The 27,941-nt window shown below is 53.5% G+C and overlaps 2 protein-coding genes across 4 annotated transcripts in view; one reads left to right on the top strand and one right to left on the bottom strand.

Moving 5' to 3' along the window:
- The window catches only part of ZSWIM5 (zinc finger SWIM-type containing 5), an 82,657-nt gene extending 59,157 nt beyond the window's left edge, over nt 1-23,500 (top strand). The window contains exons 2-14 of the mRNA XM_085232335.1: nt 1,258-1,614; nt 7,965-8,113; nt 8,570-8,720; nt 12,378-12,557; nt 14,692-14,868; nt 16,378-16,524; nt 17,317-17,454; nt 17,845-18,105; nt 18,209-18,344; nt 19,008-19,165; nt 20,317-20,480; nt 20,798-20,879; nt 20,993-23,500. Of these exons, the coding sequence (XP_085088461.1) occupies nt 1,258-1,614; nt 7,965-8,113; nt 8,570-8,720; nt 12,378-12,557; nt 14,692-14,868; nt 16,378-16,524; nt 17,317-17,454; nt 17,845-18,105; nt 18,209-18,344; nt 19,008-19,165; nt 20,317-20,480; nt 20,798-20,879; nt 20,993-21,855 (2,963 nt within the window). The 3' untranslated portion in view covers nt 21,856-23,500. The remainder of the gene's footprint in view (nt 1-1,257; nt 1,615-7,964; nt 8,114-8,569; nt 8,721-12,377; nt 12,558-14,691; nt 14,869-16,377; nt 16,525-17,316; nt 17,455-17,844; nt 18,106-18,208; nt 18,345-19,007; nt 19,166-20,316; nt 20,481-20,797; nt 20,880-20,992) is intronic.
- A 905-nt stretch (nt 23,501-24,405) lies between these two features.
- UROD (uroporphyrinogen decarboxylase) lies at nt 24,406-27,863 on the bottom strand. Of its 3 annotated transcripts, none has more exons than XM_019618806.3 (10): nt 27,639-27,805; nt 26,847-26,959; nt 26,681-26,760; nt 26,348-26,410; nt 26,055-26,252; nt 25,672-25,833; nt 25,395-25,532; nt 25,096-25,196; nt 24,815-24,881; nt 24,406-24,678 (listed from the first exon to the last, which is right to left on the bottom strand). In XM_019618806.3, the coding sequence occupies exons 1-10, from the start codon at nt 27,788-27,790 to the stop codon at nt 24,514-24,516; spliced, it is 1,239 nt and encodes a 412-aa protein (XP_019474351.2). In that variant the 5' UTR covers nt 27,791-27,805; the 3' UTR covers nt 24,406-24,513. The 3 variants fall into 3 exon arrangements, with proteins under 3 accessions (XP_019474351.2, XP_085088465.1, XP_085088466.1); XM_085232339.1 differs by having other exon boundaries at nt 24,815-25,008; nt 27,728-27,771; XM_085232340.1 differs by lacking the exon at nt 25,672-25,833 and having other exon boundaries at nt 24,815-25,008; nt 27,728-27,863.
- Nucleotides 27,864-27,941: the final 78 nt, after the last annotated feature.

The following is a 27,941-nucleotide window of genomic DNA, read 5'->3' as shown; positions in this document are numbered from 1 at the left end:
GGATAGGCTCCTTGGGAAGGTCTGGAGTGTCTTCACTGCCCGGGGAGGTGGTGGAGTCACAGTTCCTGGAGGTGTTCAAGGAGCGTGCAGTTGTGGGTCTTAGGCATGTGGCTTAGTGGGCAATATTGGTGGTAGGTGGATGGTTGAACCAGATGATCGGAGAGGTCTTTTCCAACCTTTATGATTCTGTGATTCACCCAGCCTTGGCTCCAGCATGAGAACAGTGGACGTTCAGTCTTTTCTCTCCAACTTTAACCCTCTTTTGTTCAGTGCATCCACCTTCTTTGGGCCCAGAGGACTTTCCCTTCCATCTGAGCCTATTTCTCGCCCTTCATCCACTTTGGAGAATTGTCGGGACATTTTTCACAGTTTGTGCCTGAAGGCACTGCAGCCCCTCGCAGCATGGCAGAGGCTGTCAGGAGCACGGCTGAAGGACGATGACATTTGTGCCAACAATTTGGGCAGTCCCTGGGCCCAGTGCATAGATCGTGCTGACAAGCAGCTCCCTGCCAGCTGTATTTTGGAGAGAGCTCACGTGTCAGGAGAGGGTTTGCAGGGGTCACTCCCATCTCTGCTTTTTGTTCTCACTGTGCGGAAGAACTTAAAGATGTGGTCATGCCCTGGAGCTCTGTGCCTGGTCGAGGGAATGAAGCTGGAGCTGCATTGTATTTAATTTTATGTTGTTTGCTTCATCAAAGAAAAGAAAACCTGGCCTTTCTCTGCCCCCTCTTGCTCACGTGAGTTGTGGTGTGAATTCAGTGAGGGGGAGGTGCGGGTGAGGATTGCTCCCAGGAGGGAAGGAGGCTGAGAGACTCTTAAACAAATGAGAACCGAGCGGCTTTGCTCTTCCCCTGTGGTTTGGCTGTTAAATAAACTCACCGAGGAGGCTGGCTGCATGCGCGTGCTGGTGCAGGAGTGTGTTTGTATGTGAGCTGGGTTCTGGATGGTAGTGAAGCCAGTGCAGCTCACAAGTCCATTGCACAGTCAGTGGTCATACTTGGATGTCTGCTTGGTTTATTTAGGCTGAAGTCAGCAAATGCAAGGTAATACATGGGAACAGAGGAGCCAGAGTGGATGGTGACCTCTCTTTCCCAGAAGACAGATGGAGGGTGCAGGGATCCTTGGGTGATGCTTTCCTTCAAAGAGCAATGCAGAAGTGACCTTCGCTGGCTGTGCACACTTTCTAGAGCTTGCATGAGTGGTTGTGGTCAGAGCAAAGCTAAGTCACCTTTCCCTATTTTCCTTTTCCCTTTCCAGGTTTCCACCTCAGTGGGACGGTGACAGAGCCAGCGACTGCGACAGAACCAGAGATGACCTACAAGGTGGCCATCAGCTTCGACCGCTGCAAAATCACATCAGTGACATGTGGCTGCGGGAACAAGGACATTTTTTACTGCGCCCACGTCGTGGCGCTTTCACTGTACAGGATCCGCAAGCCGGACCAGGTCAAACTCCGTCTTCCCATCTCAGAGACCCTTTTCCAGATGAACAGGGACCAGCTCCAGAAGTTTGTTCAGTATTTGATCACAGCACACCACACTGAGGTGTTGCCCACTGCCCAGAAGTTGGCTGATGAGATCCTGTCCTCCAACTCGGAAATCAACCAAGTGCACGGTAATTCCTTGTTCTTTCCTTGCTGGCTCAGCACGAATCCACTTGTTTGGAGCTGGGGCTGGTGGTCTTACAGCGGTGGTGGTGGCCGTTGTTTTGCCATGTTTGTTACTGGCAGTGTCAAACTGATGGTAGAAGTGGGCAGTGGTACCACTCTGGTGTTGGCCACATGTCTCTTCTGCCCTCTGTGGGGATGAATTGTCGGGGCGATGGGGAGTAAGAGGAAAGTAGGGACATGTCTCCTGCAGCACATGGTGACTCTGTGTCACCCTGGCCCTGCATCTTGCTAAGTCAGATGTGACTGAGCTGGCGGGAGATAAAGCTTTAATCTCCATGGGTGCTAATTTGCCCATAGTAAATGAGTGCTGCTGCCCTGACCTACTGCACAAAGGCAATGAAGGATGTTTCCTGGGGCTTTGTGTTTAAAGGGTGCTTTTGAACTTCCTCCTCTAGAAGTCACCAGCTAGGAGTTGGTGTCCATCCCAGCCTAGGATATGGTGAGTCTCCCTGGGGTCCCTTGGCCAGCACAAGGCAGTGCTCCTGCTGTGTCCTTCTGAGGAGCCCTGGAGCTGAAGTTACCCAGGGCCTCCAACAATGAGCCGGTCTGCACAGCGCCTGTCCCTCCAGCTGTAAAGCGGAGATAATGAATACTTATCTGCCACGGAAGGGCGTTGTGGGGATTAACACATGCCTGTTAGCTGCTCTGAAGATGAAAAGCCCCATATGCAGCCTAAAATAGGATCTGAACTGGTTGCATCCACATGTAGCAGTGAGGCCAGGGGTCCATTTCCATCCTCCTGGTGATGGCAGCTCTGATCTCAAATGTTTTCCCTCACCTCCCTCTTGCTTTTACCTTGGGAGAGGCTTTTGTATCCTCCACTGGGCCACATCTGCTTTGTGTGTGGTTGCGCTCTGAAATTAATGGTTTGGAGACGTTTCCTCATTTTTTGGTGTTAAAAAAGAACGAAGACCAAGAATCTGGTGAGGTCCATTCCCTCACTGAAGCTGAGATTGGGCAAGATCCTGCCTCCGCCATACTTTTAGGCTGCATTCTCCCAAGCAGAACGAAGAAAAGCTTTTAAGACCCTGAATATTTATTGCTCTAGAGTCAGCAAAAGGCTGGTGATTGAAGGCCTTACAAAGATACAGATGTTGGCTCTGGTTCAATATCTGCCTCTTGTTTTTACAAGTGGTTTTAAAAAACAAAGCAAAAATTCTCTGTCCTTTCAGACTCCTGTGGCTTCGTGCCCTCCAGCATGCAGTTTTGAACCGACAGAGCCGCATGCGCCTCACCCTATGGGGAAAGTCTGACAGCTGTGTGGCAGCCCCACCAGCAAGCCAGCTCCTCTGTGAGCAGAAGTGCACCCTGACCTCACCCTGGGGAGGGATGTGGTAGATGCACATTAGAGTGATATAAAACTAATAGATTATAGAATCACCGAACCATTAAGGGTGGAAAAGGCCTCTATGGTCATCTAGTCCAACCATCAAGGCAACAGCACCATGCCCATCAAGCCATGTCCATCAGATGTCCCACCCCCTGGAAAAAAAGGCTCAAAAAAGCCCCACCTTCAGGTACAGAGTGTGGCTTTGGCTCTTGACTCCAGACTTTGCCAGCTTTTCCCTCCCCGTCCTGCCAATAAAGCCCAGCCACGAGGCAGAGCAGTGCTGTGCATGGGGCTCTGGATGTCAGAGCAATCCAGCAGCTCTGCTGGGGCTCCCACTGGAAGGGATCCAAGCCTACCCCACATCTCGCCTTTCCTAGCTGCAGTTCATGCATTCAGTGAGGGTCCCTGATCCTGGGACTTGAAATCTTTTAGATGCTTTAAATAGTGCTTTATGTGCTTACGTGCATGTTTCTTGGTCATGACTGGGTCAGGCTCTTGGGGTCACAGCTTTGTTCACCTCTGGGTTGAGGCCAGGGTGGCTTTTGGCTGCAGCTCTGCAACATGAACTAACCCAGCATGTGCCCAGCGACTGAGGTTACTGCACCATGAAGCAAGAGCAACCTCTCTAGAAATAATTATTTTTAACCTTTCATTTCTTCTAAGGAAAGGTCTTTTAGTTTTGGGTTGGGTTTTAGTCTGGTGAACACAGGGCTGCTCCTGCTGTGTTGGTGGTTGGGATGAGGGGTGGGGGAGCAGATGCTGCAGCACAGGGGCATCTATGGAAGTTCAGGTTGGATATTATGAGAAATTTCTATTCAGAAAGAGCACTGACGCAGCGGCACGGGCTGCCTAGGGAGGTGGTGGGTTCACCATCCCTGTAGGAGTTCAAGGAGCACGGAGATGTGGCACTGAGGGATGTGGTCAGTGGGCATGGTGGGGTGGGGTTGGACTGGGTGATCTTAGAGGGCTTTCCAACCTCAATGCTTCTATGAACATCCCTGTTGTATCGTGAGTGTCTGCTTCAGAAACAGTGCTGCCCTCTCTGTTCAGAGGTGCTCTTTGCTCCTTCTGTAGTGCCCAAGCAGCGCAGAAGGCTGCAGGCAGCCGCCCACAAGGCTCGCAGTAGGCGTGAGACCTTTGCTCCTTGCAAGAGTGTGCACGCACGTGCTGCTCTCCTGGGCTGCTTTCCTAGAAGGAAATGCAAACTATCCAGTAACCATGCAGCCTCGGAGCGCAGCCAGAGTGCTCACTCGTTCTCTCAGGGCTCAGTCGGAGCGGCAAGCCTAGGTGTGCCTGGCTGTCTGCTTCCCACTTGACCTCTGCGTGCTGAAGTAGGTCACGTTTCTGTTCTGGCAGATCACTGCAAAGGGCAGTGCACTCAGCGCGCGCGTCTCACGTATCGCCCTCCTCCGCTCACAGCCTCTGAAGTGGCAGGTCGAAATGAGACCACAGTAGCTTTCAGTGCTGCTTCCTCCCTTGTTTCTGCGTGGCTTTCTGGCTCGCCATAAGGCTGAAGGCTGTCATTACACCAGCAAAATGCTCTGGCCTTTCCTAGGGGCAGCCAGACCCCCACAGTTAGCAGTGTGCTCTCAAGCCTGTTTTCATTGCTCCCACCAGCAGTGTTGTGAAAGCTCATTGCCTGCCTGGGCGCAGTCGTGCACTTGCAGGTGAGGTGTGTGGGGAAAGCTGAAGAACAAGGAGTTAAACTCCAGAATGAATTGGATTTGGTCTGGGAGTTGCATGGCAGCCATACAGAGGTGCTGGGAGGTTTAACCAGGATCTCCAAGGGAGCTTCAGGACTTTACTCCAATGAAAATGATGGGCATTAGAAGTCTGCAGAGCCGTGCCATTGCGTCCCCGTGGCCCACAGTGGGACCACAGCTGTGATGGGCACAGTGCCACTGCTGGCAGCTACTTTGGTCACAGGAGCTGAGGGGTTTTACTCCCTCGATTGCTGTCAGATGTCTCTGCCTCTTCAGGCTGCCTCCATCCAATCTGCCTCCACTTAAAAATGGAACGGGAGGCTTGGGAGGCTCAGTGGAGCTTGGTTCCTTTCTCCCTCACTTCGCCGCTATTTTTACCCCTTGTTAGAGTTCATTTCCTTTCTGGTGCCTGGTTATTTTCTCTTTGAGGTTTCTGTTGTTTGTTTATTTGTCCGTATCCTCCCCCTCTGCTCCCTCTCCGTTCTGGGTGGCTCTTCCTTCACTCCTGGTTTCTATCCAAATGCTGGAGATGCAGCCTGCAGGCTTTTGGCAACGCCACGTGCAGTCATGAGACGGCTTCTGTGAACCACCCCATGGTCCAGAAGCTCACCAGGACCAGGATGGGTGCGTTTGGCTCTTCTGCCCAGACCTGGGAGACTTCAGTGTGAGCCATGGGCATCCCAGTGCTTCTTCAGCCCCGGAAACATGCTCCCCTCCAGGAGCTTTGCTTTCCTTCAACTTCCACAGCTAATTTCTGAGCAAGGTGTTAGATTTTCCATGTCTGGCTTTGTTCCACTTTCTCCCCATTGATTTTTTCCAGCCCTTATTTCCCACTCTTCGCATCCCCTCTGGCTGGGTCTCTCCTGGGTGCCAAATAGTTAAGTGCTGAGCCCATGACGAGGGAGAGGTCCTAGCTGCTGTGATTGATGACATTTTTATCTGTGTTTCTACAGCCAGTGCAAATGGGTTTGTGAAACACTCTTTCCACTCAGGATGTACGCTGGTGTTTCCTTAAATCTGAATCCCACAGGACAAAGATCAAGCGCATCTGAAACAGGCTCTTTGGAGCAGGAATGCTGCTATATGAGAAACGTGTTACGCAGGCTGGGGGCTGTGTTACATGCCGTTCCCTGCTAGTTTGGAGCAGAGACATGGAATTGCTCATCGGCTACGTCACGGCATGCCATGGGGACGCCACCACGGTGCAAACGTTGGCAATGGGAAGTGGGCAAATCCTGCCATGAATATTTAAACGCCACGCAAATCCTCTTGTTTGCTCTTAAATGTTGATCCAGCTCCCCGGTGTAATTGGGTAGCCCATTATCTGCCTGTTTGTGCGGCGTGTGTGGGAATCTGATATTACAACCCTCTGTATGAATCTTTTATGGGAGAGCAAAATAAATTTATGAGTAAACGTGGGTTTTATTTGGAGTGGCGAGAGCTGTGTTGCTAATTTAGCTGTGGTCAGAACCCAAACGTGAGAAGTGCTCAATGTGTTGTGTGGGAGGAGATTTTATTTAGCTACATGCTTCTTTCCGTGCCGTCTGCGCTTTCCGCTGCATGCTAACACTGGGGTTAGCCTGGGAACCCTGCAAAAACACAGCTTCTTTGTGCGTCTCACTGAGCCTCTGCTTTGAGCTGTCCCAGTGCCCTTGATGAGGAGCGAGCTGAACATTTGTGCATGGGTCTCTGGGTGTCTGCACCCTTTAGCTGTGGACAGATGACCCCACAGAGGCTGATGAGGCGACCTGGCTGATCTGGATAGCTGAGAGGAGCAGGCAGGCTGCTCGGAGGAGGATATTAAGAGCACAAGCATCTCAGCAACCCCGGTGATGTGGGCCGGATAAGCATTCGTGGCAGACAGATTAGTCATCGGTTCCTGATACAGGATAATCACTGGCTTGTCTGCTCTTTATCTGCAAGGGGGAGCAAAGATAAGGATGGACTTGGGGGAGGGAAAGAAGAGACACAGAAAAGCTGAGATGCGCTGTTGTGCTGCCTTATGACAGCGGGGAGCAGGGCTGGGTCACGTGTGGAGCTGGTTCCCTCCTTCCCAGCACAGGGCTGTGGGCGAAAGCGGTTTCCTTTCTGCTGCTTCAGATCCTGTCCCAATTACGTTGTTCTGTCAACTATAAGTTATTCTGCAGAGGGAGCAGCGGCAGCATCCTCTCCCTCCAGCACGGTACGGGCAACGCCTGGGGCTTGCTGGAACAGTTCTCAGGCAGCGATTATTAGCAGAAATTAAAGGAATTTTGTAAAGGACATTAAATACAAATAGCTGTATCTTTTTGTGTCAGGAGTACTCTCAGCCTTTGCCGGAGGAGCAAAACCCCTCCGGTTGATGTCCTCTCATTTATAAGCCAAGAAGAGACAGTCGCCTCGCTGAGCAGTCTGAAGCTGGCTTTCCATGAGCTGCACTTCAGCTCTTGGCTCCGCATCTCTCAGCCAGTGCTGGGGTGTGTACCCAAAGCAGCAGCAACGAGTGGTGGAAGAAGAGATGGCTGCTCCCCAACTGGGGCCCACTGAAGTGTCCTTCTAGCACTTTGGGCTGGGCTCCTGGCCCCTGCTGGAGCCGTATTTCTGCCTGCCCCTTGTGCTCATGAAGCTGAAGGTGTTGCTAGGGGGTAGAAAAGCCCTTGGGAAAAATGGGAATTGTAAGGGGCAAGGAAGGCTCAGGAAGGATCCATGCAGTTATTTAAGATCTTGTGGGCTTTTTCTTTTTGTGCTCTCCATGAGATGAGGTCTCTGCATTCTTCATCCAAGAGTACCTCTGTGAAATTGCTTCCAAGAGATAGGAAAGGTTTACAGGATCAGCTTTCTGGATGCTGAAACAAATCCACAATGTGGAGCAGGAAGAGAACCCTAGGCAATCCCAGGAGATGCAGAAGACTTGGGGCTGTGCAGCTGCTGTGCCTCAGCATGGGGTATAGCAGTAGGAGAAGAATGGCCTTCATTGTTGTCCTCCCAAGCATCATCCAGTGTGTCTTTCACTGGTGGTGAAAGCTGGGCCAGTATAGACCTTGCTTGGTGCTACCCTAGACTCATTAGAGGGTTGTAGGCATTAACGCTATACTCAAGATCTCTCTTAATGATTGCTGCTGCTGCCACCAGCATGGGAGGAGAGCCTGATGTTGTTGGTGGGAGGGTTGGTTTGCTCTCACTTGAGCTGATAAAAGAGGTGGGCCATTTCTTGCTCTCCATGATTGCTAGCTCTGCTGCTACAAACCTCGTTGTCTCTTTTTCCTCTTTCCCTGTCCCCCAGGCGCTCCTGACCCTACTGCTGGGGCCAGCATTGACGATGAGAACTGCTGGCACCTGGATGAAGAGCAGGTCCGAGAACAGGTGAAGCTGTTCCTATCTCAGGGAGGGTACTACGGCTCGGGGAAACAGCTCAACTCCATGTTCGCCAAGGTGAGGAGGAGCCAGCTCTGCTCCCTTTCCTGCTGCGCTCTGCACGGCGCATCATGTAGCAGGCAACCCGCTGGCTGCCCTGGCACGGTGCCCATCACAGCTGGGAATCTCTGCTCCAGTGCCTTCTCTCCTGGCTGCTGAGCTGGCGGTTGTAATCCAGGCTTTGGGTCAGGCTTGAGCTGTCCTGCTCTTCCTCCAGGCAGGTCCCTGCCTCCTACACAGTGGTTCTTCATGAATCAGCGCTTTCCCCCCATCTCTTTGTTAGCATGGTGGAGGGAAATCCACCGTGGCCATCCAGCTAGAGTGAGGGAGTTGGCATCCAGGTGACCTCGTCCAGAAGTTGGACCTGATGATCCTTATGGGTCCCTTCCAACTTGGGATGTTCTGTGACTGTCTTAGACACCTCCAGGGGATCGTGGCTTGTCTCACAAAGAGCTTTCTCTCTGTCCTTTCCAGGTCCGGGAGATGCTGCGCATGAGGGACTCCAACGGGGCCAGGATGCTGACACTGATAACGGAGCAGTTCATGGCCGACCCTCGGCTCTCCCTCTGGAGGCAGCAGGGGACGGGCATAACAGAGAAATGTCGGCAGCTCTGGGATGAGCTGGGTAAGGGCCACGAGGAGCAGCAGCAGGATGAGCGGGGCTGCTGAGACTGCACGCTTTGTTCTATTAGATTTTGGAGCTCATCCAGAGCTCACCCTAGTTTCCCAGCCAAATCCTGTGGGACAGCTGGATCATGCCCAAACTGCACATTTCAGCACCTTAAACAAATCAGCTCCTCTCCTGCAAAGGAGCCAGGGTTGATGTGTTTGCAGGGTGGCTTGTCCCATGTTTGCAGCATCTTGAAGCATGTGCTGTGGTAAGGCATGGAAACGGCAACGCCTTGGTGCCAGAAGAAGCCCCTTGTGTTTCTGTGCTTCAGAAAGAGGAAGTCTTGTCCTAGCTAACAAATCGTTTCCAGAGTGAGTGGGAAGGATGGGCAATGCAGAGCCTGGCTTTAAGAGAAATACAACTCTGGATAATTCTAGCTAAGCACATTAGACACCAGCTCAGCTGGCTGATGATGTAATATCATTAGAATAAAACATTTAGATGACGTGAGCCCGGAGAGGATGGTTGTGTGGTGGAGTCGACCCAACAGTCATGGGCTCTCCTGGACGTATGGGTGAATAGTTTGACTTGTGCCATGGATTTACTGTGAGTCTGAGCTGTTCTGCTGCCTGGTGGTGGGAGATGCTGTGTAAAGGGCTGGACCAGCTCATGGGCTGGGACCAAAGAGATGTTATAGAGCTAGAAGGATGAGGGTGGTCCGTGGTCTGGAGCCACACCTGTATGAGGAAGACCTCTGGGTTAATGTGTTTCGGTGTGCAGAGGAGACTTGGGGAAGGTGTACTACACATGTAAAATCAGGAATGGCTGATGAAATTGCCAAGGAGGTAAGCACAGGGCAAGTGGAGGTGTTTTTATCAGACAGAAGGTGTTTCTTATCAGTTTGATAAAAATTGACTTCATGGCATGGTGAAGCTAATGTGATGGGAATCTCTGAGGCTGAAAGCTTGGAGGAGGATGAAAATTATTTGGAAAAAAAGGAGAGAAAAGGGCTGTTGAGTATAGATGCCACTTCTCTTTCAAGAAGTTCTTGAGTCACAGATTGTGGGAGGGTGGACAATGGAGTATCTCTCGGAATTTGCCCTGCTCTTATGGTTCTCCTTATATGCCTGTCCCTGTCGTGGGAAACAAGAAGCCAGGTAGGAGGTCTCAGTCACTGGAGCAGAAACTTCTGGAGTTCATCAGTTGCCATGCTGTCAGAGCAGTAGCGTGGTGAAGCCATTGCTTTTCTGATGTAGCTCAAGAATTCTCTCCCTAAATTCACACTGCCCTATATGGTCTTGTCTGCAAAATAGTTGATAACCGGCAGTCGGCTGCCAGGCTGCTTTGGCTTTCAAAATGTCCTTGGCACAGTCTGCCTGCGTGGTGGGCTGGGGTTGGAAGCCTTCTCACGGCAGCAGTGCAGGAATGGCACAGACGAAGGGCTGGGCGAGGAGGGATGCCTTGCTCCTGCCTGCGGTTCCCTGGATGGAAATAAACACACGAGCTCTGCAGAGCTGATCCTGGCCTGCCTGCCAGAAAGATATTTCCAGGATTTGGAATGGTTGGATACTCAAGAATCCTAGAGAGGTGGCCAAATCCACCACGCCAGAATTTCCACATGGAGGAAAGCAAACACATCTGTGAAACGTGGTTGTATGGGTGTCTAAGCAGGCCTGGATGCAGCAGTTTGCCCAGAACTGCAGATGATTGAGATGGTGTCAGCACGGTGCTCAGGGACAAGTGATCAACTCCATGTCAGGGATGCCAAAGCTGCACCAGCACTGCTCAATGTTGTCAAATGGAGAGGGCAGGAGGGGAGATAACCTATGCCATATGCTGCATCCAGCCCCAGACATTATTTTGGGCAAGCATTTAATAACAAATCATCGATTTTAACGAAGACTGCATCACCAACTTGTGTGGGATTGGAAGATCAGCCGTAAAGAAGATTGTGGATTTATACTGGGTAAAATGTAAAGGATTTTGCAGGATTTCAGAGTTTTAAAAAAAGAAATAAAAGGCATCGTTTGCATGTGTGTGTGCTGCCAACTGAGCATCTATTGCCCCGTCTGCTGGGGAGCCAAGGGAAAGACCCGCTGGATAGGGAGCTGTGCGGCGTGGGAGTATTTGCCCTGGCGCATTGCTACTTACGATTAAAGCCTAATTACAAAAAATAGACGAAAAACCAGCTGAAGTGCAGCCTGACCTTAATCTGCCTGGAGACGGGTTTATTTATCTCAGCCACTTGTTTACAGAGGGGAATTTCAGGAGATTAGGCCAGGGAGCGACCCTGTGGGAAACGGGAGAATTTCTTTGATGGTTTGGAAACTTCAGTGCAGGATCCGAGTGCCTGCCCTCCCTGGGGCCGGCAGCAGGGACGCTAGGGTGGGAAGGCTCCTGTGACTCTCCCCCTTTCCACCCAGCCCTGCAATCAAAAAGCATTTTTGTTCAGAGGCTTAGCTTAATCGTGATCTGCCTTTTTGTTCCCCACTTAACCTTCTGCTGTCGGAAAGTTCAGATGAAGGTTTCTGCAGCATGTGAGCAGACACAAAGTCTGACCCAGCTCAGCATATCGGCTCGGGACAGGAGTCAGTCATGCTGTCACTTGGCCAAAGGACTCCAAAAACCCAACTTTTCCATTTCCCAGACTGCTACCTCAGTGCTCCTCCCCTGAGACAGATGTGAATCCCGCTCCCCAGCTTGTCCCCACCCCATCTTCCTTTCTACAGGAGAGCCTGGGGGCACGCTGTTTTGGCAGCCAAAGGATACGTTGGAGGGTTCCCAAAAATAGCCTGTGAAGACATGAGGATCCCTATAGGGGATTGTCCTGGTGGAGCAACAGGAGCCAAAACTCAGCAGGCGCATCGTGTTCTTGGCTGCGGCAGAGCAGGGTCACCAAGCCCCGTCACCAAACCTCACTGCCTCCCCAGGCTGAGAAACAAGCTGAGAGACAGCTGTGTAAGATGCTGTACCACTGCTCATGTACCCCAGAGCTCTGCGTGGCCCAGGGCGCAAGGCAGGGCATTGCCAAGGCCAAAGCCTGGTGGTGCCGTGGTGGATCTATCAGTGGGCACCTTTGCTTGTGCCAAGGAGATCTCTGGCTGCCAGGCATCGCACTGAGCTCTGGGTTCCTCTGCTGTGGTCTGGGGGCTGCTGGGGATTTAGAAAAAAGAAAAAGAAAAAAAGAGAGAGAAAGGAAGAAAATACACCAAATCTCCTTTATAAATAGTTGAATGCAAATGGCCCGAAGAACAATGGCAGATGAAATAGCATTCTGAGCGGGCTTGAAAGCGCTGGGAACGTGGGTAGGATCAAAATCAGGTTAGTCTTTGGAGATACAGACTTTGCAGCTTGCCAGGATGTTTTTAAGCACGCTTTGATGTGTAGTTCAAACAGTAGATTTGTCCTGGCAGACAGAAGCACTCACAAATTCATACACAGCCGGTCTCCTCTTCCCTCCTCCCCACTGTCCCCCATCTCATGAGATTATAATTTAGCTTCATTACAGAGGAGTTTTACTTTTATTTGAAAGCTGTCTAAATCCCTCTCCTGGGTCTGTGCATTGTGCTGCTGTGTTTATGGATGCTGAGGAAACGTTGCAGGCGGTGGGAAGGCAGCGGCCGGGCAGTGCTGGGAAGCACAGCACATCCCTCACCTCTCGGCTTTGTTTAGGGGCACTGTGGGTGTGTGTCGTGCTGAACCCTCACTGCAAGCTGGAAGAGAAGTCCTCCTGGCTTCGGCAGCTGCGCAAGTGGGGCGAGATGGACGTGTGTCCCCTCGAAGATGGCAATTATGGCAACGAGCTTCCCAACATCACCAATGCGCTCACGCAGAGCTCCAGCCACAGCCAAGGTGAGTTCAAGAATCTGCCAAAAAAGTGCATTTCTTTGGTTTGAGGGGATTGGGGTTGTGTTTTCAGAAGTTTGCTTCTCGCAAGGTTCTGAGTGGTGCTGCTTGGAGGAGGACAGCTCATGCTGGGTGCTGTGCTCATAGAGACCCCACTCGGCGTGCTGCTGGGTGCTGGCACATGGGCTGAGCAGGCACTGAGTGCTGGCTCAGGGCTGCTCTCACTGACGTCAATGGGAATCTCACCCTGGGAGCAGTTGGACCGTGATGAATGCTTTGAAAAATCCCTCCCCAGTCCCCCAGAATAAATCCTAGCACCGTGCAGGGCTCTGGGGAGCTATGGGGCCATCAGCTGGGCCGTCCATTCTGAAGCTGGTTTGGGGGCATACACGTGGCTCCTGGTTCTGCTTCCTGTGATGGTGTCAGCCCTGAGCAGACTGGCACCCTGAGTTTTCCTGGTCACTGGCACTGCTTCAATTGTTCTGAACTCTGAAGCCCATGCTAAAAGGTGGAAGTGGCACTGAGGGACCTGGTTAGTGGGCAATGGCTTGGACTAGGTGATCTTAGTGGTGTTTTCCACCCTTAATGGACTCTGAGATTCTATGAAAGCAAGGAGCGAGGTGGAGCAGAGCCCCTTCCTTTGGCCCAAGATAGACATTAATTGAAACTCACTGCTCTCACAGTGCCTCCATCTGCTGCGTGAGAATTGGCTGTGGGTTTGTTACACATAGCCATGGAGCAAACTGCACCGTGCTGCTGTCCCTGGCCGCACGCCGGGCATCCCATGTGCACATCGCAGGCCGGGAGCAGCTCGCCTTACAGCTGGCCTCGCTCCAGCTCTACATGGCCAGAGCTGCCTAGTGCTCCCAGCTCCACCACTCTTTGGGGCAGGTTACATCCTGGGATGTGCGCATGGTGTTTCCAAAGTGCCTAGGATGAAACCAGAGCTGGGATGTATCCTAGGGCTGGTGGTTACGGGTATGCAAATAGCGCTGTAAATTGCTGCCAGCCTCTTTTATTACTGTCAGGCAACGGCTGATTGCCGAAATCCTTCCTGCCCAACTCAACCTGGCGAAGGGTCGGTGCTGTACGCACGAACACCTGTTTAATTTCTATCCACCTCGGGGTGCCTGCAGCATTCAAGCTAATTGCTTGTTACCATCGCTTCCAGTGCATGTTTACCCAACCTCCTGGCTCAGCACTGAGCAGAGCCCTTTGTTTTCCCCTCCCCGACGCGTCTATCTGCAGGACCTCGCATTCCGCGTTGCGCTGCGATCGAGGCTCCCTGTTTTGCAACGCACGGCTGCTTTTTGCCCTGCTGTTCCAACGTGGCTGGGCGATAGCAGGAGGGCTGCAGACAGCCCAACAAAGCGCCCGGCTGCTCTGTCTGGATGGGGTGAAAACCTCCTCTTGCCCTGCAGCTCCCAGACGGGAAGCGAGCGCTACCTGCTCCCACTGTCTGCGAGAAACAATAGCCCAACAGGAGAACAATAGCCCAGCAGAAATGTCAGCTAGAAGAGCCAGACCATGCAATTGCTAGATACATCAGAGAGCAATAAGCAGCAGCTGGATTTGTTGCAAGCCTCAGCCCCGTTATATGGGCAAACCTCTGTGTAGAGAGGGGTCACATGCATGGGCATAAGTCTAGCAAGCAGGCTGTTCTGTTTTTTTTCTTCTATTAATACACAGCATGCCTCATTAATGCATTAATACGTAACGAGCTTTATTGTTTTGGGTTGCATACAAGCATTCAGTAGCTTTGAAAATGACATTTTGGTTGCAGAGCAGCTGTGTGAAGGAGCACAACCATTGCTGCAGGGAAGCAGTGGGGTTCAAGACAATGGATGCCCTCTCCTTCCTTCCCAGTCTTCTTGCAGATACTGTGGTGTTTACTGGGGGGGGCTGATGGTCACTCCAATTTGCCCCGATGCCAGTGACATGCTCAGGGCTTCCTTTCAAGCCCGTCAAGGTGCAGAGTGACCCTGGGGCCAAGCAAGGGGACATGGTTTGGTGGGCATGGTGTGATGGGTTGGTGATTGAATTGATGACCTTGGAGGTCTTTTCCAACCTTAATGATTCCATAAGGTGCAGGAGGGTCCCACTGCTGCCCCAAGGCCCTGACGGTTTTTCTCTTTGCCAGACTCACTGGCCAGGCCCAGACGAACCGTGTTCACCCGTGCCATTGAGGGCTGTGACCTGCACTGGCAGGACAGCCACCTGCAGCGCATCATCAGCAGTGATTTCTACGTGTCCCCTGCCTACCAGCGGGAAGGCGAGAGTCTGCTCTTCAACTCCCAGGGGCAGCCGCTGTGGCTCGGTAAGCATCCAAACAGCAGCTCCAACGTGGCCTGGGTGGGTGGGTTGGTTTGCTCATGAGAAGAACCACCTGAAGCATCAAAGGAATTTTGCTACCCTGCATCCTTGCAAGTTTCAGCATTGTAAATAGAAAATATCTTGACAACCTAAACTTTAAAACTTCAGTAACTAAGTGTCCCAGGATGAGAGCAGGTGAGACAGGAGGCTTATGTGTTCCTTGTAACTGTCACTACTCAGACTGACCCCAGAAAAGATGTGAGCCCTTGCATTTCTGGGAGTATAGATGCCTCATCTGCACAGCAAAGAGGAGAATGTATAGATATTGAAAGGCCAGAGCCCACTACTGCTCCGTCCTTTGCTAGCATAGGTAGAGCAGGAGAGGACATTTCTACTCTAGGATGGATTTCCCATAGCAGCTGGAGGTGGTGGCATGGGGCTGGTGCTTCCGTGGACTGGATCGAGGGTAGATGTGAGGGACACATCTCCATTTCCGTGGCACAGACTCTGGTGAGCCCTTAGGCACAGCTGGTTGATGTAATCACCTTGATTTTGGCTTTACTGCTTTCGCTTCCTTGGTGCCCCTTCAGGGAACTTGTGCTGGGACAGGAGTGAGGTTTGTCAGCAACTTGCATGATGAATTAATTGAGAAGCTGAATGTTTCATCCATTTAGCAAATGAAAGGAGTGAACAACATGAAGCTCTCTCATAGATGTGTTTGTTCTTAAACCTCTTCCTCATGTTCCTTGCTAGTGACCTCTGGGATGTGGAAACCTCATTTGTGGAGGTGGCTGTCTGCATTTCCAAAGCTCTCTGATCTTTTCCAGGAATAGAAATGATCCTTCTGCCATAACTTTAGATCTTCTGTGCTTGCCTTTTTTTTTCTTTTTTTTTTTTTTTTCCCCTTGGTAGGACATTCTGCAAGAAAATGGGATTTTTGCTGCTTGTTATGCAGCATGTCATGTCATCTGCTCCTGCTAATTTCTCACTCAGTCATAATCCTCTCCACAGTTGCTTGTGATTTCAGGTGAGCAATGAGCAGCAGGAGCAGATGAATTTCTAAGCAACTTTGAGTCTTGGGGGTTTCACGCAACTGTTCCTAATAATAAAACACCAGGTAGGAGGGCTGTGGAAGAGATGAGGTCTCTGTGGAGCTCACTCCATGCAGCAGTCACAGAAGCAGTTCAGAATGTCATCCCAAATCTGTCAGTGTCCCCAGCACAGAGCTGAACACACTCTGCCACTGCTTCCCCTAGATATGGTTTGTGGGGGGTCAGGATTTAGGAGCTGCTGCAGGCTGGACATGGGGAGAAGTCCCATGATATTCCCAGCAGGCATCCCAGCCAGGTGCAGTGGGAGAGTGAGGACATACAGGCTTGCAGCTGGGGTATGGGGCAGATGAGTAGAAGAAGATGCCCTGAAGCCTGGCTCTGTCAGGTTTTCTTCCCCATCATCCCCTGGATTTCTGCTCTCCCTTGGCTCAGCCTGCCCTGTGTCTGCCCTTGCCTTGTAGAACACGTCCCGACAGCCTGCGCTCGGGTGGATGCCCTGCGCTCCCATGGCTATCCCCGGGAGGCCCTGCGCTTAACCGTTGCCATCATCAACACCCTGCGACTGCAGCAGCAGAGGCAGCTGGAAATTTACAAGCATCAGAAGAAAGGTAGGAGCAGAGGGGCTTGAGAAGGGGCCCGCAAGTGCTGCCCGGGGTGTTCCAGGTGGTGGGGAAGACTCTCAGAACTCAGAGGTGGGGGAGCACTGTATGGGACTACGTGCATGCAGTGCACCTGGTCCAATTGCTTGAGACAAAGAGCCGCTGTACCCATACATTAAGGATGCAGAGATGCCCAGGGACACAAGCTGTTCCTGCTGTCTGGTTGCGTGCATGGATCACACGGGTGATAGCAGGTGATGCTGCTTGCCTGCAGCACTGCAGTAGCTGGCTGCTGGTGCTACCTCCACACTGCATTTGCATTTGCTGAGTAACGTGGACCAGGAGACCAGACCAGTGTCGCTTATTTTGCATTTGCAGTTGGCAGAGAGTTGGGGCCGGTTGCTGCAGTGCTGATAGTGGTTGGTAGCTCCTCTGGGCCTTGCTAGCTCAGCCAGTTTGAGAGCGTGCCTTCCAAATCATTCAGGCAACCACTGCTTTATGGACACTCCTGTGTGCTCCTGGGGACTGAGGTTGAGCCACTGCATCTCCTCCAGCCTGTTGGGGCACCTTTTTGTAGTGGCTTCCTGCTCCTCCTGTTGCCCTTGTGCCCTTGTGGTGGCTGCTCTGAACTGCTTCTGGCCCTTGGAAATTTCCCATGGCCCCTAAAGGTACCTTTGTCCCTAGCCCATGGGGTAAGAAAAAGCCTCTGGTCTTGGAGACCTCTCTAGGTGGAGAACCCATCATAAAGTCCTCACTGTTAATTTCTTTTTGTTTTTTTTTTTTTTCTCTCTTCTTCTTCAGAGCTGCTGCAGCGAGGTGCAACAACCATCACCAACCTGGAGGGCTGGGTAGGCCACCCTCTGAACCCCATCGGCTGCCTCTTTCTCACACTGACCGAAGCTTGTAGATTAGAAGAGGAAAATTGCCTTGAAATCTCAGGTACTGAGTGCTCTCTCGCTCTCTGCCAGGCAGCTCCAGCTGGTCCTGGGTGCAGTGCTTGGCCTCCTGAGCCCCACACTTCCTGTCCCCAGCCCTGGGGTTTGCAACAGAGCAGGGCAGCTGCTTGGCAGAGCTGGGACAAGATATGCCCATCTGGGAAAGGCTCTGTTATCAGCTGTGTGTCCTCTTGCATGTGTCTCAGAGCTCCTGTGTCTCACAGTCGAGAGCAAGGAGAAGGGTGAAACCTCACATCTCCATCATCTTTGGGAAACCAAAGGCAGGCAGCAAAGGAAGTGTTGGGTCTTGCTTCTGAATTGGAAAGGCTTTTTTCTCACCCCTCTAACTCTAAGAGGCTCCTCTAATTCTTCTGTACCTCTCCCCTTCTTCCAGACACCGGGGACACCAAACCCCCTGTCTACCAACATGTGCCCGTCACAACCGGCAGCCAAGACAGCGGCGAGTCCTACCTGTCCCTGGCCTTGGAGGTGGCTCTGATGGGGATGGGCCAGCAGAGAGTGATGCCTGAAGGCCTCTATGCCCAGGACAAGGTGTGCCGCAACGAGGAGCAGATCATAGCCCGTCTGCAGGACCTGGAGCTGGACCCAGTGCTGGTGCAGACCCTGAGGAAGCAGTGCATCCTGCTGCTGGAAGGTGAGGGCTTCTCTTTGGGGTAGCGAAGACAGCTTTGGGGAAGCCAGGTACTAATGCTAGTGATGTATAAGGGATAATGATGGCCAATGGGCTTTGCTTGTAGGTGGCCCCTTCAGCGGCTTGGGAGAAGTGATCCACCGTGAGAGTGTCCCTATGCACACCTTTGCCAAATACCTGTTCTCTGCCCTGCTGCCCCATGATGCTGACCTAGCGTACAAGCTGGCTTTGCGGGCCATGAGGTTGGTGCATGACTTGTTCTGATTTTTGTTGTGGGGAAGACAGATGTCTGATGCTCCCTTTATCCATGGGGACGTTTCCTTTCTGTAAGCTCTGGGATTGATGACACTCAGGTCAGGAAATGGGAGTGTGGAAGGGCTGACATGGTTCTGCCACTGCAGCAAGTGAAGCTGGGCTCCTGCTCTTTCCCTTGACTTCCTGAGATTTTCAGGCTTTGGAATATCATCACTCAGGCAGGTAACCAAAAACCACTGCAGAGGCCCTGGGGAAATGTACTGCTGCTTCTGATCGTAACTGGGCATCTTAAGGAGAACCAGATGATGCAGACAGGAATGCTGTTGGGCGCTTTGACATGAAAGGAGCACAGAGGGAGGAGGGCTTTCTCTTTTTCTTTTTTTCTTGCCTTTTTGTTGTTTTTTTTTTTTTCCCCGATGCTTGTGTTTTTCCTTCCAAGTTTATAAATCACTTCACGGATCATTCTCCTCTTTTCAAGTAGATCTGAGATTGATCCCCATGCCCATGTGGTGTGCACGCAGCCCGGCAGCCCCTGCACGTGCATGGCAGCAGGAGGCTTTCAGAGGCACTGCAGGATACAGCCCCCTCCTCGCTCCCCATCACCACGTCCTGGGGCTGATCTGACATTGTCTCCTCTGTTTGTCCTTCAGGTTGCCAGTGCTGGAAACCACAGCACCGTCTGGTGATGTGACTCACCCCCACCACCTGGTGTCGGTGGTCCCCAGCAGGTACCCGCGCTGGTTCACCCTGGGGCATCTGGAGTCACAGCAGTGCGAGCTGGCATCTACCATGCTCACGGCGGCCAAAGGTTGGTGTGGGACCAGGGGTGATGGGTGGGTAGCTGCCCAGAGGCTGGGGAGGGATTTGGTGGGGAGCAATATTGCAGGAGTGATAGAGAGGGGGTCTAAGAGTGCTGGAGCGCTTGGTGTGGGGAGCACCCAGCAGCCCCTCCAGAAGTGGGAAGCCCTTTTTAATCTTCTAGGATGTGAGTGATGAGATGTAGCTGCACAGAAAGGATTTCACTGGAGAGAAGTTTCCTTTTGCTCAAGTACTGACAGACAGCAGCATAGAGCCTCCTTGCCCCATCACTGGAAGTGCCCAAGGCCAGATTGAATGGGACCTGGGCAGCCTGAGCTGGTGGGGGGCAAAGCCCACGGCAAGGGTTGGAATGGATGGGCTTTAAGGTCTCTTCCAATCTAACCCATTGTATGACTGTCTCCATCCTGTCCTCCTCCACCTCTCTGCTTGTCTGGGGCTGATAGCGTCATGCCTCTCCTTGCAGGTACCTGGATGGAAGTGACTTATCTCAGCCCCTTGCGGGGATGAGAGCTTTATGCTGGGGCTGTAGAGCTGGTGGATTACATCTCCCGCTGTGTCTTTCCCTGGGTGTTCCCCCGCCACACCATGTCCCAGTGCGATCCTGTGTCCTCACAGCATTTCTCACCCACGCCCCCGCTAGCCATTTTTGGGAGATTTGGATGCTGGTGGTGGTGCAAGCGGCTGCTGTGGGTGGCAGGCGATATATTTAGCTATTAGTCATCTGAGATGTCTGTGTGTACCCAGGTGCAGTTCTAGGGTTTTCACATTGCTGTGTGTTTTTTTTCAGTTTTCTTTGCATGAGGTTCATCTGCTCTGTTGGTGACTATGGGAGTAGAAACACAAATCTGGAACAAGACAGGGTGATGGGGCGTGTCAGCATCTCTGGTCTGTGCTCACACCAGAGGCCCCTCTCCCCACCCTGTGTCCATGAGGGACTGATGTCCCCCACAAGGCTGAGCTGGGTGTTCAGGCTTGGGGTCAAGTCAGGAACCCGTGCAGGGGTCAAGTAGTTTCCAGGGAAAACATCATGATGCTATGGCCAGCGAAGGCATGGATAGACAGCACATCCTGGGCGATATAGTAAAGCTGCATGTTACTGGGGGAAGGCTGAGCCATCTGACCATCCTTGCCTACATCCAGGAGACATGCTACGTCTGCGCACAGTGCTGGAAGCCATCCAGAAGAACATCCACTCCTCCTCCTTGATCTTCAAGCTGGCCCAGGACGCATTCAAGATTGCCACACCAGCCGACAGCAACTCAGACACAACACTCCTCAACGTTGCGCTGGAGCTGGGGCTCCAGGTATAGGATAGCACGGGGGATGCTGGTGGCCCTTCTACCCACCCTACTAACTCTGGTGATGGTCTTCTACCAAGCACAGGGTCCGCCCATGGCATGCAGGGGTCTCATGGAAGGGGTACATTCATCATTGCATAGCCTAGAGAGGTAGAGCTCAGCCTCTGCTGAGGTTTGGGGGAAGTTTTGGGTGAGGCAGCACCTGAAAGCCTCACAGGGAGTCAATAGTGAGTGGGGTCATGGAGAATTTGGGGGAGCACCATGGTGTTAGGTGGCCTCAGTGGATCCCCATAGGGTAGAGGGTCACCCTGTTTGTCTCACAGGTGATGCGCATGACCCTGTCCACCCTCAACTGGCGGCGGCGGGAGATGGTGAGGTGGCTGGTGACATGCGCTACGGAAGTGGGTGAGTGTCTGGCCCACATGTGGTGGAAGAAGAATGGGCACAGGGATCCCTAAAGCCACTTATGGCCCTGGGTTTAAGTTTCTGAGCTCTCCTGACCCCTGTGTCTCCTGCAGGAGTGAGAGCTCTGGTGAGCATCCTGCAGAGCTGGTACTCGCTGTTCACCCCCACGGAAGCCACCAGCATCGTGGCAGCCACAGTGATGTCCCACAACACCATCCTGCGCCTGAGCCTGGACTACCCGCAGCGGGAGGAGCTGGCCAGCTGTGCCCGCACCCTGGCCCTGCAGTGTGCCATGAAGGACCCGCAGAACTGCGCCCTGTCTGCCCTCACCCTCTGTGAGAAGGACCACATTGCCTTCGAGACCGCCTACCAGATCGTCATCGACGCCGCCTCCACTGGCATGACCTACACCCAGCTCTTCACCATCGCCCGCTACATGGAGCACCGAGGCTACCCGTTGCGGGCCTTCAAGCTGGCCTCGCTGGCCATGACGCACCTCAACCTGGCCTACAACCAGGACACGCACCCGGCCATCAACGACGTGCTCTGGGCCTGCGCCTTGAGCCACTCCCTGGGCAAAAACGAGCTGGCGGCCATCATCCCACTGGTGGTGAAGAGCGTGCACTGTGCCACGGTGCTGTCGGACATCCTCCGCCGCTGCACCATGACGGCCCCAGGGCTGGCCGGCATCCCCGGCCGCAGGAACTCGGGGAAGCTGATGTCCACCGACAAAGCACCCCTGCGGCAGCTGCTGGACGCCACGATAAGCGCCTACATCAACACCACCCACTCGCGGCTCACCCACATCAGCCCGCGGCACTACGGGGAGTTCATCGAGTTCCTCAGCAAGGCCAGGGAGACCTTCCTCCTGGCGCAGGACGGGCACATACAGTTCGCCCAGTTCATTGACAATCTCAAACAAATCTACAAAGGCAAGAAAAAACTGATGCTGCTGGTGCGGGAGCGGTTTGGGTGAGCCAGTGGCTTGGGCAGGGTCCGGCCGCAGCACGGGGACTCGGGAGAGAAGAAGGAAGGAGAGCGGAGAAGACCTTCCCCCCCATCGGCAGAGGCTGCTCCGTTCCGTTCTTCTGTTTCTTTTTTATTTTTTATTTTTTTTAATGTTATTTTCTTTCTCGGATTTAACCATTTCACATGCTGAGAGGATCCAGAGATTCTTTGGGCACAAACCAAAAGGCAACCACAGGAAAAAGGATGGTTTGCTCAGCCCCTGCCCTCCCTTGCCAATACCAAAAGCTAACCTGGAAATCTAATACCTCTTTCCTGAAGGAAGTGGTCGCTGGAGGGATCGGAAGGTTGCAAAGTGCAAAAATCTTTATAATTATGTTGGGGGAAAAAAATGAAAAAAAAAAAAAGGAAGGGGGAAAAAAAAAAGAAAGAAAAGAAAGAAAGAGGGAAAGAAAATGAAAGAGAAGGAAGAAAGAGACAAAGAGCAAAGGAACCTGCAACACTAGAACCTCATGCGTCACCAAAAGCGATGGCTTTGCAGAGCGCTTCTCCCGCCCGCCCGAGACATGCAAACTCCTCTATTTGTGAAGATACTTCAATAAAAACAAGTTAAAGTAACTGTTCTCAGGGATTGCTTACTAAAAGTAACACAAAAAAAAAAAAAAAAAAAAAAAAGCATTTATGATACTGTAAATACTATAGTATATGTGTCAATTATTAAATTGTAAAGTTATAATTATTTATAATTCTGTCTTTTATTTGGGGGATACTTGAAATTGTCGTGGGCTGGGGGGATTATTTTTATTATTGCTATTATTATTATTATTATTATTATTATTATAACTATTATTTAAAAACAAACAAACAAAAACCACCACAACCACAGACAAAAAGAGGAGGAGGCACGCGAACATTCTCAGGTTTCCACGGCATCGTCGGCAGCAAGAAGGGTGTGGGGGGAGGCGGATGTCCGCACTCAGCTGGGAGCACCGGGATGGACAGACGGACGGACAGAGGGAGGAGCAGCAGCCTAGCGCTTGAGGACAGCGAAGGAAAGGATGAAGGACTCTGCTGGGATGTACACAGACTCCGGCTCCCGAGTGGCAGAGGACGGCGCGGGAACCACGCGGCACCCACTGGACATCACCCAGCTCTTCGCCTGTGCCCCACGGGCGCCCATGTGTGAGTGCGAGGTGCGTGGGTGCGTGCATGCCTTCATCTTGGGGGGGAATGGGGCTGCTTGGGGGCGGCTGGACTCTCCGATCCCGTCCCACTGGGAAGGCAGGGATGGATGCTCGCCCTGAGCCCGCAGCGGAGCCTTCGGCCCCTGGCCGGCAGCTCTGAGGTTTTGCTTCATTATTTTTCCGACGGGTTGGGAGGGCTGGGAGGGCCGGGGCCAGTCTGGACAGTGACTTGTAGTTAGGGACATGGGCTAGTTATCTGCTGTCTGGTTTGACTTTAATTTTTGGAAAGTGACTTTTGTCTGCGCTCCGGCCAGGAAACCAATTGTACTCGGTATCTGTCGCCACCGAAATAGCATTCTTCAACCAGTCTGTTTTTCTTCTTTTTTTTGTTTTGTTTTGTTTGTGTGCGTGTGTGTATGTGTGTGTGCGACCTCTTCATCTGATGTTTAATAATAAAAGGGATGAACATTACCATGTGTATGTACCGTGTTTCTCTGAAGCCAGAGGGATCTCCAGACAGCAGTGTTGCATGCAATGCAAACATGGCACATCCCCGGCGTATGCAGCATCTCAGTCCCCTTGTGGTACCCAGCACCTCAAGAAGGGGCACAGAGAATCGTGCCCAATCCAGGATGTGATTCCTCACTGTGCTCAGCCCATTCTACGGCTGCCCTGGAGCGCAGTGAGTGTGGTGTGGTGTGGGATGTGTTGTTGTATCCCCAGACTCAAGGTACTGCCAACACCCAGCATTGCTTTTTGCAGGGGGTGCTGAGCCCCAGGCACAACTGCTCGTGGGGATCAGAGGAGATGAGATGTGTGGCTGGGGAATGTTCCCAGAAAGGCAGTACGGCAGTGATGGCTGTGCTAACACTATGCTATCTGCTGCTATTGCAGAGAGCATGGCAGCATCTGGTGGTGCTGGTGCCTGGAGGGTGCTGGCTGTCTCCAGGTGAGTCCTGCCAGGCGGACCACCAACTCCATAACAACCTGGATCAGGGTCATGCTGCCCATTTTCATCTGAGCAGGGCTGTGGCACTGGTTGTTGAGGGCTTTGCAGTGCTCATGCTGAGCCCAGGGTGGCAGTGGGATGTAAGCCCTGAGCTCCCCATGAAAGTGCCAGCTTTAGGTACCCCTTCTCCTCTGGCAGGGCTGAATGCATCCCTACTGCCAGGAGCACTCTGAGTGCATCCTCTCTTGCAGGTACATAGCATAACAACATACAGACTGCAAAGGAACAGCGACCCTGCTTCCCTGGTGTCCTTGCTTCCCCATCAGTGTCCCCTCACCCGCAGGATGATGATCAGGGTCTTCCTGACCTCACATGCTAATATTTTCCAAGGCCGATTCCCCACCCCCAGCTAGAGCCACGCAGGTGCTGTGGAGAAGGTGCTAGTTTAATGCTGCATCACAACCTGGAGCAAGCTACCCTGTGACAAAAACATATTCAGGGTAGTTGTGCCCAACCTGCAGTCCTGTCCCCAGGCTCAGCCATGTTTATTGATGTGGCGGGAATGAGCATGCACAGCCTCCACAAAGGCACCCACATGCTCAGGGTTCATGTCTGGGTAGAGGCCGTGACCCAGGTTGGCAATGTAGCGTTGGGTTCCAAAGCTCTCCAGCATTTTCTTCACCAGCTCGCCAATCTTCTCCTGTAGATGTCACAGGAAACCACGTATCAGCCTCAGCAGGTTGATACACCTGTCCCCACCAATCCTGCTACCATCAGCCTGGGACATGAGCCAAGGTCACAAGAGGGGAAATGGAGGCAGGAGGCCTATGGCTCACCTTGGGTGCATAGAGAGCACAGGGATCCAGGTTTCCTTGCAGGGTGATACCTTTCCCTACCTGTGCACTGGAGCAGGGAGGAAGCAGGTGAGTTGCTGTGTGTGATGCAGAGATCAGGGGCAGCTGCAGGACCCCTAGTGCAGCTCCTGACTGCTGTGAGCTTTACACAGCACTGGAGCCTGGCATCCCCTCCTCTGCACCAGAAAATTCCAGGCCTGCGATGCAACAGGGTAGCCAGACAAAGGAAGGGTCAGGGTAAGAGTGCTCTGCCAGACTCTTACCGAGCTTCCTGAGGCTGGATGGTCCAGTCAAGACCGACAACCTCATAGCCAGCTTGTGCCAAATCACGCAGCGCGTAGTGTGCATCCTTCGCAAAGACAATCTGGGGAAGGAGGAAATGGGCAGAGTAACTCCAAGGGATGGAGTGCCAGATGCCAGGGACAATAAGAGACACAGGTACAGACACTGTCACACTGCTACCCTGGTAGCAGCCCTTTGTTTCCTCTCCCAGCCTTCCCTTCAGCCATAATCCTCTATGCACTCCCAGGAAACAGGGACACCCCAGGCAGCTTGGACTTACCATGGGCACCAGTGGCAGTGCCTCTGCTTTCAGCTTGCTCTTAACATCCCGGGCGATGTCTCGGATGTATGGCAGGGCGAACTCCTGAAATTGTTCTGGGCCTAAATGCCCTGCATGGGACTCAAACAGTTGGAGTGCCTGTTGGATAAAAAGGGCTTGATGAGCTGCAGGTACCATGCAGTGCCTCCGTCCCTCGTCCCACAGGCTGGACCCCTCTGCTTCTTGTCCCCAGTCCCTGCTCTCCTGCTAGGACCTGTCCCCATGCCCCAGGACACACCTGCGCTCCAGCAGCCACCTGCCCCACGAGGTAGTCAGTGACAACATCAGTCAGCAGCCGTAGCAGTCGGTGGCTTGCTTCAGGGTGACGGTACAGCCAGCTTTTGGCCTTTGCCATTGTAGCGGAGCCACCCCCTTCAACCATGTAGGACATAAGCGTCCACTGCAGGAAGGAGAGGAGCAGGGTGAGATGGAAAGCATGTGAGGGGGTGGTTGTTGGATTGGTGCTGAAAACAGACTTGTGTGGAGGAGGAGCAGCCCTACACGTTCCCTGCCTACAGAGGATGGGTACAAGCTGGTCCCTGCAGCTCTGGAGGTGCCAAGACCAGCACTACCCCAGAGGGAAGAGCAGGAAATCCCACTTTGCAGACCCATATCACTTACAGGTGCCCCGGAGAAGCCGATGAGGGGCACCTTGCCCTCCAGGCTGTGCCGTGTCAGTGTGACAGCCTGGAAGACGTAACCCAGTTCTGCAGACACATCCACTTTTTGCCGTAGTTTCAGTAGATCCTCCACCTCCTTCAGGGGCTCTGGAAACGTGGGTCCTTTGCCAGGGACCATGACAACCTCCATTCCCAGTGCCTGGGGACAGGGTAGAATGGAAGAGGCAGGAATGTGGCAGTTCTGGATCTAGCCCCATACCCAGTCATTGCTCCCCACCACTGATCGTGACTCACCTGGGGCACCACCAAGATGTCAGAGAAAATGATAGCAGCATCCAGGGGGAATCGTCTGAGTGGCTGTGGATAGTGGAGAGAAAAACGTAAGTTTGGGTCCCTCTTCCTATGAGGGCTGGGACACACACGTGGGGTCCAGTGGGATCCCCAGGGTGGGGCAGGGCTCTGTCTGATGCTGGGGGGTCACTTCGTGGATGAACTCGGGGACCTTGAGCCAGGCTTTGGGCTGCACAACTTACTGAGTCACTTGAGGGTAAGGGCCAGGCCTAAAATTTCTTCCCACCTCTATTCCAAGAGAGGAAATGGGACACAGCCCCCACAGAGGACAATCACCTGCAGCGTCAGCTCACAGCACAATTTGGGACTCCGGCAAGTGTCAAAGAAATCCTGAGCAGCCCGGGTCTCCCGAAACTCTGCAAGGAACCAGCCATAGTGAACAAGGGGTGTGCTGGCTTCCATTGCCCCCAGTCCCCAGCCCTGTACACCACCCCCAACTCACCAGGCAGGTAGCGTCCTGCCTGCCGCATGCACCACACCGGCGTGTGCTCCGTCTCCTCGCCACGTGCCGCACGCAGGAACGTGTCATTCTTCAGCTTGGGGAAGCCCTTGGGGCTGCAGGAGGGACAGCTGGGCTCATCATCATGAAGGGCGCTGGGCACCCCAGCAGGTCCCCGGGGCAGGGCCGGTGGCTCCCTGGCCAACGGCTGCAGGGAAAGATTTGCTCCAAGCTGGGACCATGGTGACAAACGCTGCCTCTGTCACCCCCCAGGGCCTGTTCCGGGGCAGCACGGCCCTGCTTGGGGACAGGCAATGCCTGGCCCGGGGCTCTGTGAGATTATGTTATCACTGGCAGCAGCTGCTCCCATAGGGGGAGGCTGGGGGCCTGCAGGGCCCGGCGCTATCTGGGCCCACACACCACATGTCCCCCTGCTCCTGAGCTGGGCCCCAAGGAGGGGACGCATGTGGGGGCCGTGCAGGGCTCAGCCCTGCCGCGATGGGAGGCAGCCACGGGACAGACCCCAAAACCTCCAGAGCGGGGCCGCAGCAGTGCTGGGATCAGCGCCCTCAGGGCCGCCCCGGTGTCCCCAGCAGAAGCTCGGTGCCGCAGCACGGCGCTCAGGGTCGCAGCGCTGCCCCCGGCGCACGATCCCGGTGCCACCCCTCTGCCCACAGCACGGGATCGCGGTGCAACGACCGCTGACCGCGCGAGGAACCCCGGGGCCACCCCAGTGACAGCCGCCCGAGCCCCACGCGCAGGCACCACGGGGTAACCCCGCGCCCGGTTACTCACAGGAGCCGCTCGCCTCCCTCCATCCCGCGTCGCTTCCCGCCCCGCCCTCGTCCCCGCCTCGCCCCGCCCCGCGGCCGCCGCCATCTTACCGTAGCCCCGCCTCTCCGGGCGCCGCCATCTTGCCCCGCCCTCACCCCTCCGTGCGCCGCCATCTTGCTTTGCTCCCCGCTTTTCCATGGTGATGGATGGGTGCCGCCATCTTGCCCGCGGGCGCCGCCATCTTGCCTAGGCGGCGGGCGGGGTTTGCCGTAAAGCCGCGAGCACCGACCACCCCCCACCAAATTCTCCCTACTCCCGACGCCA

The sequence above is a fragment of the Meleagris gallopavo genome, chromosome 10 (assembly GCF_905368555.1).
Source record: "Meleagris gallopavo chromosome 10, MGAL_WU_HG_1.1, whole genome shotgun sequence".
NCBI classification, from domain to species: domain Eukaryota; kingdom Metazoa; phylum Chordata; class Aves; order Galliformes; family Phasianidae; genus Meleagris; species Meleagris gallopavo.
This window is presented reverse-complemented; position numbering and strand designations above follow the sequence as displayed.